General features: G+C 41.5%; 1 protein-coding gene across 22 annotated transcripts in view; it reads left to right on the top strand.

Moving 5' to 3' along the window:
* The window catches only part of ANKHD1 (ankyrin repeat and KH domain containing 1), a 147,729-nt gene that overhangs the window by 62,587 nt on the left and 67,448 nt on the right, over nucleotides 1-17,694 (top strand). For 17 of the 22 annotated variants that reach the window (XM_075900082.1, XM_075900080.1, XM_075900075.1 and 14 more), the window contains exons 10-11: nucleotides 1,449-1,558; nucleotides 12,336-12,395. In XM_075900082.1, coding sequence (XP_075756197.1) covers nucleotides 1,449-1,558; nucleotides 12,336-12,395 — 170 coding nt within the window. The remainder of the gene's footprint in view (nucleotides 1-1,448; nucleotides 1,559-12,335; nucleotides 12,396-17,694) is intronic. The other 5 variants (XM_075900072.1, XM_075900084.1, XM_075900086.1 and 2 more) reach the window with 1 other exon arrangement.

Below are 17,694 nucleotides of genomic sequence, written 5' to 3'. Positions count from 1 at the left end.
CAGGAGAAAGACTTTTAACAGAAGATTTAAATAACAAACCTAAGTTTCGTGCAGCTGCTGCAATACCATAACATAGAGATCAGTTTATATTGTGGCTCATGGTTACTTTAAACTAAATTATTTTATTCTTTGAGTGACTGCTCCTGCTCATTCTAATAGGTGTGTGTGCACCACATGTACGATCACTGGAAGGTTGTTTTCCCCTACTGATATGCATCGGGCTAACTGAGGAGACTCCTGTAATGGCACCTGTATGGCATGGTATAGAGGACTCAGCCGGCCTTCCACCCCTTCAGTTCCACCTCTGCTGGAAAACTGGCAAGAAGGAACTGAGAGGGTAGAGAGACGGCTGAGCCCCTATATACTGGGGTGTACACGCGCCACTCTAGGGAGTGCCATAGCCTGCCCCACAGTTACTGCTAGTGGAAAAAAGTCTTCCACAATTGTGCATGCAGCACACATGTCTGTTGGAATGGATGTGAGCAACACATCTAGAAGAACATCAGTTACAAAAGGTAAATGAGCGTTTTTTCTCCTATAATACACTTAATGTTAATAAGTCACAGAATAGTTGGTGCTAGAAAAGGAAGTAGTTCAGCTATGGATAAGGGATAATGGCAATCAATAGCCTTTATACTAAAGCACAACCAATAGACTTTGAACTAGCCTCACCCTTAATGGTACTCTGTCTAGCTCAGTTTGCTTTGTCTACTGAAATTGTCAAAGGATACGTGAGGTGTCAGTCTTTGGCATAAGAATAATGCTCTAAAATATCTAATTGTTTGTATTCCGCTAGCAAACTGGTTAAATGCAGTTTGGAAATATGAAAACAGTCACTGGTAATTTATCGCAACAAAATTAATTATTGGAGCAATATAAAGATTAAGCATAAATACTAGTCCCATTCTTCTGCCGAGGAAAAAGAAAATCTGTCCAATCAAAATATTATACCCTTGTAGTAATAGTACTACTGTATCCAACTTCTTTTTAAGCACTGTTCCATAAGGTAGAACCCCCTTGGCACAGTTTGCTGTAGAGCAGGTAATCTGCATAAATTATAGTCTAGGTTGTTGAACCAGATTGCAAAAAAATGAGAGAGCCCCGAGTTCCTGGATTTAGGAATGAAAATCTTCAGCACTGGGGAGTGGGAGCTGTTGCCAGTTAGCACTGCAGTAAAGTGAGTTGACTGGTTTTGTCTAGCAATTTAACTGCTGTCAAATGTGCCACAACCTTCCTTTGCCACAAACTCCTGGCTCTTCTCCCAGATCTCAGGTCTCCTCCTCTATTAGGCCCTGTGCTATTGGAAGCCAAGCCTTACTTACTGCCGTTACAACAGTATGAGGATCAGCTGCTTTTTTAAGTTTAACTGTTGGTGGATTCACTCAAATAAAATATTTGGCGGGAGAGAATGTCTGCAGTAACCCTTAGCATGTATGTTGCTTTTATAGGAGCGAATGTCCATGCAACCACCGCTACCGGAGACACAGCTTTGACCTATGCCTGTGAAAATGGACATACTGATGTTGCAGATGTATTGCTTCAAGCTGGTGCTGATTTAGTAAGACTTTTCTTGTGTATCTTGTGCATGAAAGTGTTTAATCTGCAAGCTTAGCATCTACTTATCCCTTTCTTACAGAAAAAAGTTATGCTTCATAAAAGCAAGTGTTGAGGGTATCCATTTGAGGTACTAGTCAAAAGGAGAGATCAAAAGTTTGCAGGGGAATTGCACTAAATATTGATACAGCTATTAGTTTAAATACTTAGCTGATTCTTAGATTTTTGTAATAGTTCACTCTCTTGCCCTGGGCAGAATGCAGTAGACGGTTCAGTATTCTCTAAGGGATAGTTTTTACCGATTCTTTTAGTTCTACCAATGTTCTTCAGTGTCCCAGAAATCTGTATTTCTACTACTGGATTAGAAATGTTTGGGTCTTCATCTCTCTGCTTTTTAAACTTTACAAACATTAATTGCTACTGCCCATTTATATTAATTTTTTATCATCTTGATCTTTGGACACTTTGTATCATTTTGGTATTCTTTCTCCAGCACAGCTTTGAAAACTTAGACTGAATGTGCAACAAATGTCTTCCCAAAAAGCAGAATAACTTGGAGTTGTATTCCACATCCCTGCTTCCACATCCTTGTGTGGGTTTGCCTTTTAGGCTACTTCCATGGTTTTCCCATGTTACTCCCGGGTTGAGTTTTGCTTAGTGTAAACAGTAAGTTAGGTTGCTGTTTTGAGTTTGATGATCGCTGCTGCCAGTCAGTTTGGAGGCTTAAAAGTGCTACTTGAGTGTACCATCAGCAGCAGGGATCTAACCATTTATTTTGCTTTTTAATAGTCCTCCTGAGGTGCTCTAGAGCATTCTTTGGGAACCTCCACCCATGAACCTTTTTAAATTGCCATCCTTCTAGGCTGGACCTATCCTTGGAGAACATCAGCACTGCTTAGTATTTGGCTTACATTTCTTCAGTAGGCTTAGTGTCAGATTTCACCCTCTCCCACTACTTGTAGTGCGAAGGAGTGGAATCCTGAATTACACTCAATTTCTGAAGTTTACTTACAGTAACCTTCTAAAACCTTGAACCTGGATTTAAGTTGTGGCTACAACACAGCCACACTTAGCTGAGTAATACAGTGATTGTGGATGCTACTTACATTGACTTATTTGTAGAAAGACAGTATTAAAAGGTAGGTTAAAGAATATCATCACAATAACTTGTCTACCAGTCCTTAGTGTCCTTACTAAGCTATTTGAACACTTAAATGCTTATTGAAGCCCACACTTGAAACAGCAGTTTTTAAATTACATTTGTTTAAAAAACGTAAACTGAAAATCCTTTGCTGCTGTAATAGTGAATTACAAACGCAGACCCGGGCTTTTTCTGTCAGCAGCAGACTCTTGTCTAAGAATTGGGATGACCCCTATCCATGGTCATACCAGCAAAGAAAATATAAGCCTTTGAATAAACTCACTCGTATTTAATAGCTTATCCGAATGCATTGACATGAATGTAAACCTAGTATGCAGGCTATTTTAGTTACTAGAGTAATGAGACAATATAAAAATCTGAGAGAATTGTAGTCTTGCAGTATGTGTTTTCTCATAACCTCTTGGAGATAGGGATGTACAGAATCCCCATTTTTATGGATGAGGCACAGGGACACACAGTGATCGAGTTTGTGGCCCCTTTCAAGGAATTGAGCTTTTTTGGTTGCTTTAGTTTTGGATGAATAGGTTGTATTGCATTCTGTAGCCCTATCATCAAGTGATAGATTTTGCCAGTGAAAGGGGGGCAGAGTTTTTATTTACCCACCCAGTGCCCAACTTCTAGCAATGCAAGTGGCTATGTAGAAGTCCAGGTAACAGAAACACACATTCACCCCCGCTGCCAACAGTGCCAATTTCCTTGACTTCTAGGAAAGTGAAGTATTTTCATGAGCTGGTCTCCAGTTTAGAGCTGCTAACTACCAGGTATAGGAGAATATTTGCTAACTAAATTATTCCAAATTGCTGAAGTTCAGAGACAAACTTCCTTAGGTAGATGGGGCTCAGTTCCAAGTCTTCGTCACCAAAGGCAGTCTGGTGGCTAAGATGTGACTTCAGCTGTCAGTGGATGTACTGACATTGCATCTAAAGCAATCACCACAGCTGGAATCGTGAGGTGTGAATCACGGCTGTTCTCTTCAGGCTTCTCCGGGGAGGTCCAGAATACCATCAACAATTTTGACTTTTGAGTGTAATCTCTTCAGTGAGAAAAGTCATACTACTTTCTCCCGGACTCTAGGATAGCCCTCTGCTCCCTGGGTGTTTACACCCCAACCACAAGCAAATCTACAGACCCACCCAGACCTCGCCCCATGCTCATGCAAATAACTATGCATGCAACACATTTCAAGACGCATGTATGTGGTTTCTTTCACTTCTGTGACAACTACCCATCCCCTCCCTCTCTCCAAGGGCTTCTTTTAATGGGATGTTATAGGACTAATATCAGTAATTCTGTCCCTGGTGGGGACTAGGAAGTGGCCTAGCTTCTGTTACCAGAAGATGGGAATAGGTGACAGAGAATGGTTCGCTCGATTACCTGTTCTGTTCATTTTCTCTGAAGCACTTAGCAGCTGTATTAGCTGCTGTTGGAGGACAGGATACTGGGCTAAATGGACCTCTTGGTCTGGCCCAGTCTGGCCGTTCTTAATACATGGTTTGTAGCCCTGACTTGAAAGATGCAATATTTTACTCCACTTTGACTCCCACTAGGGCTATAGGTTTCATAGGACTCGACCTGCTAGGCTTACCAGGAAAAACCTATCTCCCTTCAGGTTTCCAGCTATGAACAGCCTGATAAACCAAATCCTCCTCAGACCTTATACCCCAGTTGGGGTCTACCTACCCTACTAGGCCACATGGTTCTGAGTATATAAAAATGCTGTTCACTGGACCCCACATTCGTTATCTGCAGGTTTGGCTTTGTTCCGTTTAGTCACTGGATGAGGACAACATGAATACATGGGTAACTCCCCCCCCAAAACAATGGATGTTAGGTCCATCAGTGGCTATTAGCCGGGATAGGTAGGAATGGTGTCCCTAGCCTCAGTCAGAGGCTGGGAATGGGGGACAGGAGAGGGATTACTTGATGATTACCTATTCTGTTCAGTCCCTTGGGCATCTGGCATTGGCCACTGTCAGTAGACAGGATACTGGGCTTAGGTGGACCCGAGCTTAGGTGGACCCATTCTGACCATTCTTATGTCCCTCGGATACAGTGGACCCAAGTGCAAATTGTCTTTCGCCTATCTGCCTCCATCACAGCCATAATCACAGATGAAACACTCATAGGCTGGGGAGCACATTAGGCCAATCACTGCATAAGGCACATGGCCTCCATGGGAGACCAGAAAGTTTGTCTCTTGGAGTTCAGGGCAGTTCCTGTAGCTGCATGCAACACATTCCTCACCTCATGCTAGCCAGTGTCAGACCACACGACCAGGTCTCTCACATAAACAGGATGGCATGAGGGTTGAGGAAAGGCAGCAAACTTATGGAACTGGGACATGAAGAACCACATCATGCTGGGACATACCTTCTAGATGTGCAGAATACTTTGGCAGACTATATCTGCAGGCATTTCTCCATAGACCACAGCTGAGAAGTAGATAATTCTGTCTACTGAAATCTTCACTCAGTGGTGAGCACCATCTTTGAACCTATTTGCCTCCCAAACAAAAACTTCACACGCTCTGTTCCAAAACTGTTATCGCACAGCTGCAAGGATGATGACCTTTTGTTATCCTGGATGGACTCTGAGGTACGGTCCTCTCCTCCCCTTCCACCTCAGGTTCTCCACAGAATTTGCAGTGACAGGGCCAGGTTTATTCTCATGGCATACAATTGACCCCAATATTTTTTATTTCCTGAATTTCCATCTACATTTTAACCATTTCAATATCTGTTCACTCAGGGCACATGCAGGGCCAGATAGCGCAGCCAGCGCCTCAGTAGCTCATGGCCTGGTATTTGTGTGGGTATCAGATCTTGAACTTTTATGTTTGAAGGCCATCTGACCTATCCTTATTCGCAGCGGAAACATTTCTATTAGAAATGCTATTTAGCTAAATGGAGGCATTTCTCTACCTGATCATGAAGGAATCAGTTATCACCAAAATCAGCAAGTGTCCCTGTCATTATCAGTTATCTCCTGTGCCTCAAACTATTAGGGCTTTGTTAGCTTATTGAAAGTCCATTTGGCGGCAATCCGTCTCTAGCATCCTCTCATTCCACCACATTTACTAGCTCTACCATGATTCAGTTCTTGAAGGGTCTAATGACGACCTTCCCACCAGTGATAAAACCTTTGCCACAATGGGACCTCAACTTTGCATTCCCTATGCATTTTTGGAACCAATAGCCATGTTTTTTCATGGTTGCTTAAGTTGCCATCAAATCAGCCAGATAGGTGAATGAACTGGGTCACTTGTGACAGACTCAGTGGGGACCATATTTCATAGAGAAAAGGTCTTCCTTGTAGGGATGTAAGCAACTAGTCAAGATCCCCATGGCGCTTCCGCCTTTGAAATGTAGCAAGAGCCGACTACATTTCAAAGGCGGAGGTGCCATTATCAACTGCATCCACAATTCGATTACAGTGCACGTGCAGACCAGTGGATGCTAATTACTACGAGTGTCCAGTTGCAGGCCTGTGGCCCACATGCATAGTCTTTTGAGGATGCAAAATTTGTACCCATGTCCAATCTGCAAAATGACCTTGCAGATATTCTTGGATTTGCAAGGCTCTAGGTATAAAATTTGCATCTGCATCCAACTGTGAGCCACAAACATGGTCTGTGGATCTCTGCAGATAGCTGCAGGTTTGCAGGGCTCTACACAGGCATACCAAAATGTGGAGTACAGAGGAAGATTACATGTCTGAAAGGCCCTCAGGTACAGCTAACTTCCATTTACCCTTAAGTTTCCCATGTAACTAACACATTACCACTACTTTTAAATGTAACTTTGACAATATTAGGTTGTAATTAGGAAAATATATATAATGGCTTATATTCCAGTCTATTTAGCATTCTCTTGCTAAAAAAGCTGACATTTTACATAGTATACAATGAATCTGAAACTCTGCTATGTTGAAGCTTCGAAAGGACACTACATGATAGGGTACAGGAAAGGTGGAGGCTCTTTACATTATTGAAGCCACAGCCATTTTACTAAAGTTATCAACCCTTTCAGTGCCACACTTGTCAGCTTGTGATAAGCAGACAATGTGACAAATGACCATAATGTGCAATACATACCTATTATTTGCTGAGAGTTACGTCATCTGTAAGGGTATTTTCCCAATGAGGAATCCATCTTTTTCAAAAGGTAACTTAGAATTCCTGTGTTTTGCCAGTTGCAATAAACTCACGGTATCCACAGCAGAAGTAATAAAATGCTGTAAATGTGGACTCCTGGATTTATCTCCAGCTCGGTGAGAGGAGTGTGAGCTGATGGTCAGAGGAGTGGTTACAGATGGCCTAGCTACTTAGATTCGACACGTTATTCTGAGTAGCAGTGGTTCTGCATGGCATGGAAGATAGCCCCGATTTTGTTAAAATAATCATGTTTCTCTCAGTCTTTAAAAATGTGACCCAGGAAAAAATTCTGTGGATGAGATTGGGATCTGTGCCTCATGCTGCTGACAGTGACCTTTGGCAACCCCTGTTATCTTTATTTGTAAAATTACCCGAGTGATACTTGAGAAACCAAGTGGGTGAGCCCTTTTTTAATTATTTTTTTTAAACAATTTCTGTTGGTGAAAGAATAGCTTTCAAGCTCTTCAGATCAGGAAAAAGTATTCAGTGTCAGCAAAATACAAGATGGAACAGGCTATTTAGCATAAGCAGTAATCTGTACTAGAAGAGACCATTTGTGGTGAAGTGTCCAATTGACACCTCTGCAGTCCTAGGACAAAAAGAGGGTTTAGTGGATTACAGGTTGTTGTAATAACCCACAAATCCCGTGTCTTTAAATCCATGATTTTTAGTGTCTAGCAAAGTTGTTAATGTAAGGTTCCAGGCTTCTGCTTTGAAGGTATGCAAGTTTCCTTTGAGGATGAGGATTGAGAGGTCAGATATGGCGTGATCACTTGATGAAAAGGATTCATCCACAGATAATATGGTGTTACTGTCTTTTTACAATTTTTCGGTGTGAGTTCATTGAAGAACAGTGGTGATTGTCCTGTTTCACCCACATCTGTGCAGCAAGTAAATATCTATGGTTGGCCTGTGTCTGCTGACTTGGTCTTGTGGAGCTGAAAAATTGCTGTTTAGACCAGGGTCTGGGACCCCTTGGGCAGGGAGAGCCCCAGAGCCTGGACCCAAGCCCAAATGTCTACACTGAAATGTTTAGCCCCGTGAGCCTAAGATAGCTGACCCAGGCTAGCTGTGACCTTGCCATGAGTCTTTTAATCCACAAAAATATGTGCCCTTAATGTATTAGGTAAGGTACACTACATGTTGTGATAAGTGTATGTAGAATCCATAGATCTTGAAATCTGTATTGTAGAGGGATATTGATAATCGTAACAGGAGAAATGCATCTGCAGATTTTGCTTCTGTTGCAGTAGGATCTGGGTGCTGCTTTCAGTTGGTATGTCTTGGTTTGAGAGGACCTAGCTGCTGCTTCTGATGAGGCTGGAGAAGTGGCCCGGGAAAACGTTCTGCCAGTATGTGGCCCCCTGGGTATGGGTTGTAATTGTTTAATGATACATTGTGTATATTCCAGTGTGGGGTGTCTGGAGGCTTTTTCCATGTTGAAGCATGTACTTGAGTGGCATGTTTCACAATGCAATCTACTTCTCCAGTGGAATGTCCTCTTATGTTGGCATTTTCAAGAGTGGTATATGGGGTATCTTGGACTTTCTCCTGGGTGCATAGTCTGTGGTATTGGTGTGCTTGGCTGTAGATCACTGGTGTGTTTGGGGTGTCTACTCAATCCTTCAAAGTAAGTGTGGTGATCTGGGGGTTTTTTGTACATAGCTGTTTCTAGGGTTCCATTGTTGAAGCTGATCTTGGTGTGCAGGACGTGTGGAGGGTGGTGGTAGTTGGAGTTGTGGTGGAAAACTGTAAGGAAGTTCTGCTCATCTGTCCAGAGCAGGGGTGCCAGACTCCCATATTGGGGGCTCTCAGCAGCCCAGACTCTTCCCCAATCCAGCCCATGAAATATTTTGAAAAGTATTTATCAGGCCTGTTCACCTGCTGACTTGGGGGTGGGAACAGCACTCATGGGACTCACCCTTGCACATTTCCCAGTAGCACCCAGGCTCCCAATGCCCACGTTATCCTGGCCTCAGAGGGCACTGCTCAATCTGGGATGCTGCCTCTGCCGTGATGTGAACTGTGCTGGCCAGGAAGCCACCCAAGCAGATGTGCTTTAGAGCCACTGGTTACCCGGGTGAGGGTGGGGGAATCCAGGGTGAGGGTGGGGAAATCCAGTGTGAGGATGTGGGTTTTAGTGAGCGTAGCAGGGGCGGGGAGGATTCCAGTGTGAGAATCTGAATGTTAGCTGGGGGGGGCATATCTCAGCTCTAGTACATGGAGGCGTCAGGGTGAGGACTTGGTTTCGTGTCTTCTCTAGGATCCTAGACTGTGTCAGTGTCTCCCACTGTGTCCAGGAACCCAATCAACTTGAATGTACTGCCAACCCCAAGCATTCAAAACCCATGAATCAGCCCCCTCCCCCGGCCCCGAAAGAGCACTCCTTGAAATCACAGATGAGTTTGCCAATGTATTTGTGTGTTTGAGGTGTCAGATATTAAAGGCAGGCAGCAATGCCATCACTGTAAGGGATGTTAGTCCATAGGGAGGGGACCTCAGTAATAGCAAGAATGGTGTTCTGAGGGAGGTTGCTAATGTTCTAGAGTTTTTTGGAGGAAGCTGGTTGTGTCCTGGAGGAATCTGACCCTGTATGCAGTGAGTAACTTGAAGATGGTTTCTGAGTCCTGATAATGCATCATTAAAAGTGCCATAACTGGCTATGACGGGTTTGCCCTGGGTTACCTTGTTTGTGTACCTTGGGGAGCATATAGACAGTCTGTGGGGGACAAGGTTGTTAGTTTCTTTTGGAGTTGAGTGGGGGAACAATTTGATGATACCTGTAGATTCCTGGGTGAATTGTGATGTGGGATTGTCTGAGTTTTTTATAGTAGGTGTCAACGAATTGTTGGCTTGGTTAATGAAGTCATCCCAGTTGAGAATTGGGATGGCATTCCATTTGTTCACTGATTTAATTACTATCTGGTAGCAGGTTTTCAGGGACTGAATAGCTGTCCTCTCTGCAATGTCGATGAGAGTGGATAGGCATGTGATTAAGGATGTCAGTCAGTTTAATGATCAAGAATGTGGTTTTGTCTGTAGTTGGGAGTAAAGTGATTTTTTTTTTCTTGTGACAATGGGAAGGTGGTGGTTCTGATGGATATTGTTTTGAAACAATTATTTGAAGTGGAGTCAGTGAAGAAATTCTAGTTCTCCACATTAGTACTACTATATTAAGTTCTATGATTGAGTAGAAGCTAGATCCCATGGAGGGCACAGATAAATGAGCTCCAGTTATGGGTGGTCATAATAAATTTGAGTATTGTGTTCAGTTCACATTTCAAGAAAGAGGTGGAGAAATTGGAGAAGATCCAGAGTAGAGCAATACAAATTATTAAAGGTCTAGTAGACATGAGCTATGAGGGAAGACTGAAAGAATTGGGCTTGTTTAGTTTAGAAAAAAGAAGACTGCGAGGGGACTTGCTAGCGGTTTTATGGTGTTACAAGGAAGTGAGAGAAAAATTATTGTTCTTGGCGTCTGAGGATAGGGCAAGAAGCAATGGGCTTAAATTGCAGCAAGAGAGGTTTAGATTGGACATTAGATAAAACTTTCCTGCCTGTCAGGAGGGTTGAACACTGGAATAAATTGCTTAGGGGGAGGGTTGTGGAATCTACATCTCTGGAGATATTTAAGAAGAGGTTGGATAGACCTCTATCAGGGATGATCTAGACAGTGCTTGGTCCTTCTGTGATGCCAGGGGAATGGACTTGATGACCTCTTGAGGTCTCTTCCAGTTCTGGTGTTTTTTTATTCTAAAAAATTGTTGTTAGGATGTCCATGAGGTAGCTTTTGGTGCTGTAGTTTCTCCCAGAGGTGGTGATCTGTAGTTCGTGGAGTTGTTGCAATTCGTTCCCCTTTGCTTTTGTGTTAGACAGCTGTCATCAGATTTTGTCATAGTTTTTCTTGTCTTTTTACATGATCTCCAGGTAGATTTCCTGATTTTTTTTTTTTTTTTTTTTTCCCCCTGCTCCCCAGGAATAGGAGTATGTGATGATTTCCAGAATGAGATGGTCTCTTAGGGAGTATGTGAGCTGCAAGAGTTGGTTCCTTAGTTTTTTGGAAGTCATTCTGCATAGCTGTTCTGCTTATTTGAAGTTGTATGTAGGGGTTAGAGATGGTGAATCCTCTGGAGATGTTTTATTTCTTGCATTTACTCGGGATGTAGACATTGCTGTTTAAGTTTTGCTCATGTTTGAGTTTCCATTTCAAGTGGCAGAACTCAGTATCCTCCATTGTTGCTTGCAATGTGGTAGCCATATTGTACGGGACACTAACGAGATAAGGTGGATGAGAGAGGAAGCCTTTGAGCTTACACTAAGTTGCTCCTTCAAATCTGAGAGAGGTACTTAGCTCTGTTGCTTTGGTCTCTGCAGCCTGTGTAGTTCCGCGACTTCAGCAGAGGCTGTGCTGTACTGTTCTGCCACTCTTCAGAAGGTGTAAAGCACCAGGGAGATCCCCCGTCCCCCAGGAATGTGGGCACTTTTGTGCTGGAGGTCAGGAGGATAAGGAGAGACCTAACTACAATAGCACAACATCCATACTTCCTTCTCATCCCAAACACCCATGCTTCCTCAGAACCATACTCTGCTTGCATTTAATACCCAAAGACATTCTATGATCTCTGCATTTTATAGGGAATAGGGTTAATTGAGCCACCCAACTCAAACCCTGGAGAGTAAGAAAATGCTAAACTAAGGGACATCTCTTAATCATATCCTCGTAATTATGCAAGTTTTCACTAGCTGCACCATCATATGACACTTTTTTGCCTCCAACTGATGATAAAACATAGTATACGTTCATTTCCCTCACACCACAATGCAAACTTTTAATAGTAATCTTATGTATTCCTCAGAAACCTCACACTGCGCACTTAACCTCTGTACATGTCAGACTGAATTCTTGCTAATGTTGTATAGGTTGTAAATAGGACTTTGCATTATACTGTGAGGGAGATAATATCTTGCTGTCAGTATGAGGGACTAAAAAGTAATTGGGTTTTCTCAGTGCTGGTTCTAGAATATCTGGAGAAGATGATAGAGGGTCCAAGATGATTATTATGGATGTGTATGTTGTCTGTTTAATCAAAAAAACTACAAGACTGCATCCAGGACAGAGAAACTGAATTATTGCAATCATATTTTTGGCTCAATCAGTCCTCATTCAGATGTTGCAGAATATGTGCTGAAATCCCCCATCTTCCTCGCTGGGTGTGAACGAGAAAGCATCTGGTATTTTGCACCAGTGGCTATTATGTGTAATTTCCATTCCCCATTAGTCTGGGTGCTTTAGGTTGAAATTATGATGAAGTTGTGTTACTTGGTTTAAAGACTAGTTTTGTCCTCCCTAGGATAATTCAGCTGGTGATGCTGACCAACTGAAATTGTAATCACCAGGTCTTCACGGCCAAGTATTCATTTTATTTGTAGAATAAGATCCGTGAGTTCTTCTTTTTCCTTCCGCAGGACAAGCAGGAGGACTTAAAGAAGACTATTTTGGAGGGCATAGAGACGGCCAAGCATCAGGTGAGGTTGGCCTTTGATGCTTGTAAGCTAAAACCTCAAAAATAGATGCTCAGAGCAAGCATGGCTTAAGGCATCTAGATTTCATCAGAGATGCAAAGACTTGCTACGTAGCATATTTGATAACTTCATCATTGCTCTACTTTTCCTTTTTTTTTGGTTTCTTTCTCTGTAATCCTTTAGGTTGATTTCTGATCCCTTTCTTAATTACTGCCCTACTGCCTCCCTATGTAGGAAAGGGTCATCTTATCAAACCACTTTTAACATAGTGGTTGCAGTACCATTTACAAATAATAGGGTCAACATATCACTGTAGGGTCTTATAATCTTCCATTCATTTAATCAGAAATTCATGTGGGTTTTAAATGAGTTTTGATCTGTGTTTATGTCCATCTCATAAAATTTGTCTGTAAAGGACAGGTTTTGTTTTATAAAACTGAGTCTTGTAATCAGAGTTTAGTCTTGGCAGTTATATAAAAAGGGGAACAATCAGTGAAGCACTCAGTCCAATTTTCAGCAGGGGAAAAAAAGACAAGAAAATATTCAAAATTGTGTTACTTAGAAATTGTTCAGAACAGTGCAGTAGAATATTTGCCTTCAGAGGTTTTTAGCCTTTTCATAAGAATTAGAACCCTGGTAATCCAAAGGGAGTGGTTACAAAATAATTCAAGGGAAATCTTTCTATTCCTTATCAGATCCACAATAAAATCCAAATCTTGTAACTCGTTTTGTAGTTATGTCTAATGATGGATGGTATAGCTCTTAGAAGTTTGAACACAGCCGTCCATTTGATCTTTAGAAAGAATATTGGTGTCATATGTATCCAGGAATAATTAATTAAATTTGAAAGAGTTCAAATAAGAACCGAAAGAGTTCAAATAAGAACCAAAAGAATGACTTTATCGTGGTAGATTGAACTCCTATAGTCTATTAATCTTAACAAAGCGAAGGTGAAAGAGTGACTTTTGATCAATTGCTAGAAGTACCTACATAGAGAATAAAAATTTGGTAATGACCTCTTCTGTCTCAGACAGACATATAACAAGAACCAATGTCTAGAAGTGAAATCAAGGTGTAAATTTTTAAGTAAAAGTAGCTTATCGGGTAGTTTTTTTTAATGAAAGTTGGATATTCTAAAGAAATGTTCTAATTCAAACAGTAATTAATTCAAGGAAGTCATGGCATTTATTAGGTAGGAGATCAGACTAGTGTATCACACTGGTCCCTTCTGGTATTGCAATCTTTGTTGTAACAGCTAGAGTCTAATAGTGGATATGTTTCATGAATTTAATAATTGGCTAGTCAAGGAGCTAACAGTTATTTTACCAAGTTATTGAAGCCACAAAATCTTAGTTTGGAATCTATATTAGCCCTGTTTAACACTTTGCTATAAAACCTCTCTCTAGTACATGTGTGGCCAGGCTACGACTGTAATGACATTTAAAACCTACACCCCATCTCTACTGTTATATTGTCACTTGTGCCACATATCTGTTAAATTTACTTAAAACCTTTTTGAGTAGAAATAGGTGTTGTAGGTCAGTAGACCTCTTTCTGTAGGGTTCCCATAGAATGCTCTTGGCTTTCTATAAAATAGGAACCAGTAGCTCAGTTACCAGTAAAGTGATTGAATAATATTTCACATCCCAATCCATAGTGGAGTAATGTGCTGAAATAATTAAAAAAACAAAAACACACCCTACCCTGTACTAAATTGATTCTTAGGACCTCAGGTTTTTCAGAGAGACTGTTTTTGCAAGTAGCTTTACTTGTAGAAGCTGTGGCCTTTGGCTGCTTGTTATGATCCTTTCTACAACAAATTATAAAGAAATTACATGATTTTTGAATGTGCATCCAGAACTTCTTCTAAGGATCTCATGTGGCTTCTGTCTTCCTCCTACCTTCATGTCTTGCCCCATGGCTCCTTGTTCTATAAATATTGAAATGAATTCTAGAAGGAGAATTTTCTGACACACACAGTTGTACAACTTCTTTTGACAAAAGTAGGTTAAACATTCACTTGAGAATCTACAGGAAAAAAAACTCCTAATTTCTCTTTATTTTTGTTGTCATGTTAAAGCCTGTTCCATGAATAGACCTTGGTAGTGAAAGTCAGTGTTGTGGTTTGAAATCTATAAAGCCAGCTATAGGAGTCTTACTGTAGCTTTACCAAGCATTAGTATTCACTAACTTTTAAGGTTTGGCCCACTGTATAGGTGCTACATTGGCAGTTCTAAAACACCTTTGTGAGAAGACTCCCTTAACCCTCAAAAACCAGCAGCAGAGCACTTCAGTAACACTCAGTAACAGACTTGAAAGTTGCCATACTTTGGGGGGGTGGGGAGGACTTCAGAAAGGGTTTTGTGTGAAACTGCAGAGCTGGAATTCATATGCAGATTTGACACTATCAGACGGGGTCTGAACATAAAATGCGAGTTACTGGCCCACTGTAAAAAGTCATTTTTCCTCTTTTGGTATTCACACCTTTTCATCAATGGTAGGGAATGGGCCACATCCACCTTGATTGAATTGACCTCCTTAGCACTGGCCCACCACATAGTAATGTAACACGCCCAGCTTTGCATGTGTACACACACCTGCCAAACCGGCACTTCTATGTCAGGCGCCTGAAGTGGGATCCAGCCCACAAAAGCTTATGCCCAAATAAATGTTAGTCTTGTGCCACAGGACTTTCATTGCTTTTGCTGAAATAGACTAACACAGGTACCCCTCTGAAACTTCTCTTAAGGCAAGTCATCTTTGGTATTCCTTTGTCGTGTATTCATCACTGGGACATCACAGCATGGAAAAACTATTGCAAACGCTGTGTGTTGTAATCCGTTTCATGAGGGAGGGCTTTCTTACATCAGTTGAGCTAGTTGTGTGAAATAAAACTAGTTGTAGGTCTGTTATTTCTAGCACATGTCCAAATCCTAGCTGCCTCATGCTCTGTATCTTGTCATGCTATTTTGTTCTGCTTGAATTCTTTGTACTTATTTCTCATTTTTAAAAAATACCCGTTTTGCCTTTATAATGGGGTATTTACTTGGTTTTATCCACTTGTTTTACTCCATTGTATGTTGCTTAAGGCTCCAATGAGAGACTTCTGTTTGCATCCCTCTTTCTCTTTACTCTCTAAAGCAGGAGTGGGGGACCTTTTTTGGGCTGGGAGCTGCTGACCCATAGAAAATTAGTTGAGGTCCACAAAAGTGAGAAGGAACCCCCCAAACTCTCACTGATGTTGCCACTGACAGAAAAGGAGAAAAAGACTCCCCACATTTCCCTCACACCCCAGAGCCAAAGGGGGGCCCAGACTAGTAGATTTTTGTGTGCTCCAGCCACATGGTGGGGCGACAGGGCGCTGGAGTGCCAGCATGGGCTTCCCAGTGTTGGGGGGGGGGGAGGAGCCCTTACCCTCGGGGGACTACATCTGGCCCCAGGCCTTAGGTTTCCCACCGCTGCTCTAAAGTATGGATTTGTCCCTTGGGAGTAAGTACATAGTTATTTGTAGCCTGTACAAATTCATCTCTCTGACGCTAGTATTCATTCCTAAAGTAGTTATTTTGGGATTCAGTATTTGAATAAACAGACTATTGTTATTGGAGCTGTTAGTTTATGCAAGCTTCCTGATTGCCCATGTCTGTTAGTCCAGACAGAATACAGTGCTGAAGCTTCGTTGGTCCCAAGGTATTAGTGTTAAGGTGCTTGCGGCATTATCTTTTATTGGACCAACTTATGTTAATGAGACACAACCTTTTGAGCTACACGGCACTCTTCCATTTCTGGGTGGGTGTCAAACCACAGCAATCAGACACACGCATTTGGCAGGCTCATAAGTCAGACTAGGCAGTCAATGGGCATAGAATGTAGACTGCCTTCTCTCCCCCTGGAGAGGATGGTGTTCTATTCTAGTTTGACCTATATGTTGAGAACCATGTGGGCAGTGCTACTGCTGCTATACCTTTGCTATGGCTAAATGTTGGATTGCAGTCTCTACAGATGGCTGGCATCTTATAACTGCATTCAGTTAAGTTAAATAAAATATTGCGTACAGTTCTGGTGTTTGATAGAAAACATATTGTAAAAGTGGAATCAAATGGGAAGAGCAACCAAAATGAGTAAGGAGTAACTACTGAAGACCTACAATAGATAAAATTAACCATTTCTGTATAGATACGGTATGTATTTGGTACTCCTGCAAGTAAAGTTTGTAAACACCAAGGAGGATGAGGATTTGATTTCTTGAGGAAGTAAGGATTAATCAAATGGATATATATATGGAATAATTGCATAAAACTGAAGTGAAGGAAAACTTAGCATGGACATCAGGAAGTTTCCCCAGCAGTGAGACTTGTTAGACTCCCCAGCAGAGTACCAGTAGTCCTATTGCTAGCCGTCAAACTAAACCAAACACTTGAATATACTGCAGGACGCAAGCTTGTTTTGTTTTAGACAGAAAATTCCAGTTAACTCAGCTTCTCTCAATTATTTTGATTCTCGTATGAAATTTTGAAATCTCACATTAGGAATTGAGTTTGGACAACATTGTTTTTGCTCATATTGAAGTTTTGTGTATTTTAACACATAGTGTGTTGCATCCCAAAGTACATTTTACAATCTGTGCACAGTACAAATTAAATGAGTTCTGTATGTGGAATGGACGATAGTTGTATAACAGTTGCAGGCGGGGGAAATTGTGACCAAACCACTGAGACAAATCCCAGATCTTAAATGTACTATAGGTCCATGCAGAACACGCATTATCTTTATTGTTAAGGTCTCATAGAAAAGGGCCTTCCACAATAAACTCCATGGAACTCATTGTCTCTATCTGAATAAAAAAGGACTGAATAAAATCTGTTTATAAATTGACTCTGGTACCTGATGGGAGTTTAGACGTCTGAGTTGAGGGTCAGATCTTCAAGGCATGTCTTAATAGATTCTACATATGTAGCAGCATCAGGCAAAATAAGTTAGAGGATCAAGACCCAGATTACAAGAAACACGTATTCATCTTAAAGCAATGTACAATAAAACTATTGCATCTTTTAAGAATGTCAGAATGCTTCTGCCCTTTTTCAAGTAGTGAGAGCAGGTCAGTTTAGACTCTTCATAATGGGTTGATCTGGACCACTAGACTTCTCGACAGGTTTGGATTTGCAGTTGCTAGAATGCTCTTCTCAAATGCATAACTGGAAGGTTAACTTTCACTAGACACAGGCAACCTATCAATGGGTATGAACAGGGCTTTTGGTCAGTTGAAGGAAATAAGTGGGGATTAGATTCAGCTGTCATAAATCCA

This window comes from Pelodiscus sinensis, chromosome 17, assembly GCF_049634645.1.
Source record: "Pelodiscus sinensis isolate JC-2024 chromosome 17, ASM4963464v1, whole genome shotgun sequence".
In the NCBI taxonomy this organism is placed as follows: Eukaryota; Metazoa; Chordata; order Testudines; family Trionychidae; genus Pelodiscus; species Pelodiscus sinensis.
This window is presented reverse-complemented; position numbering and strand designations above follow the sequence as displayed.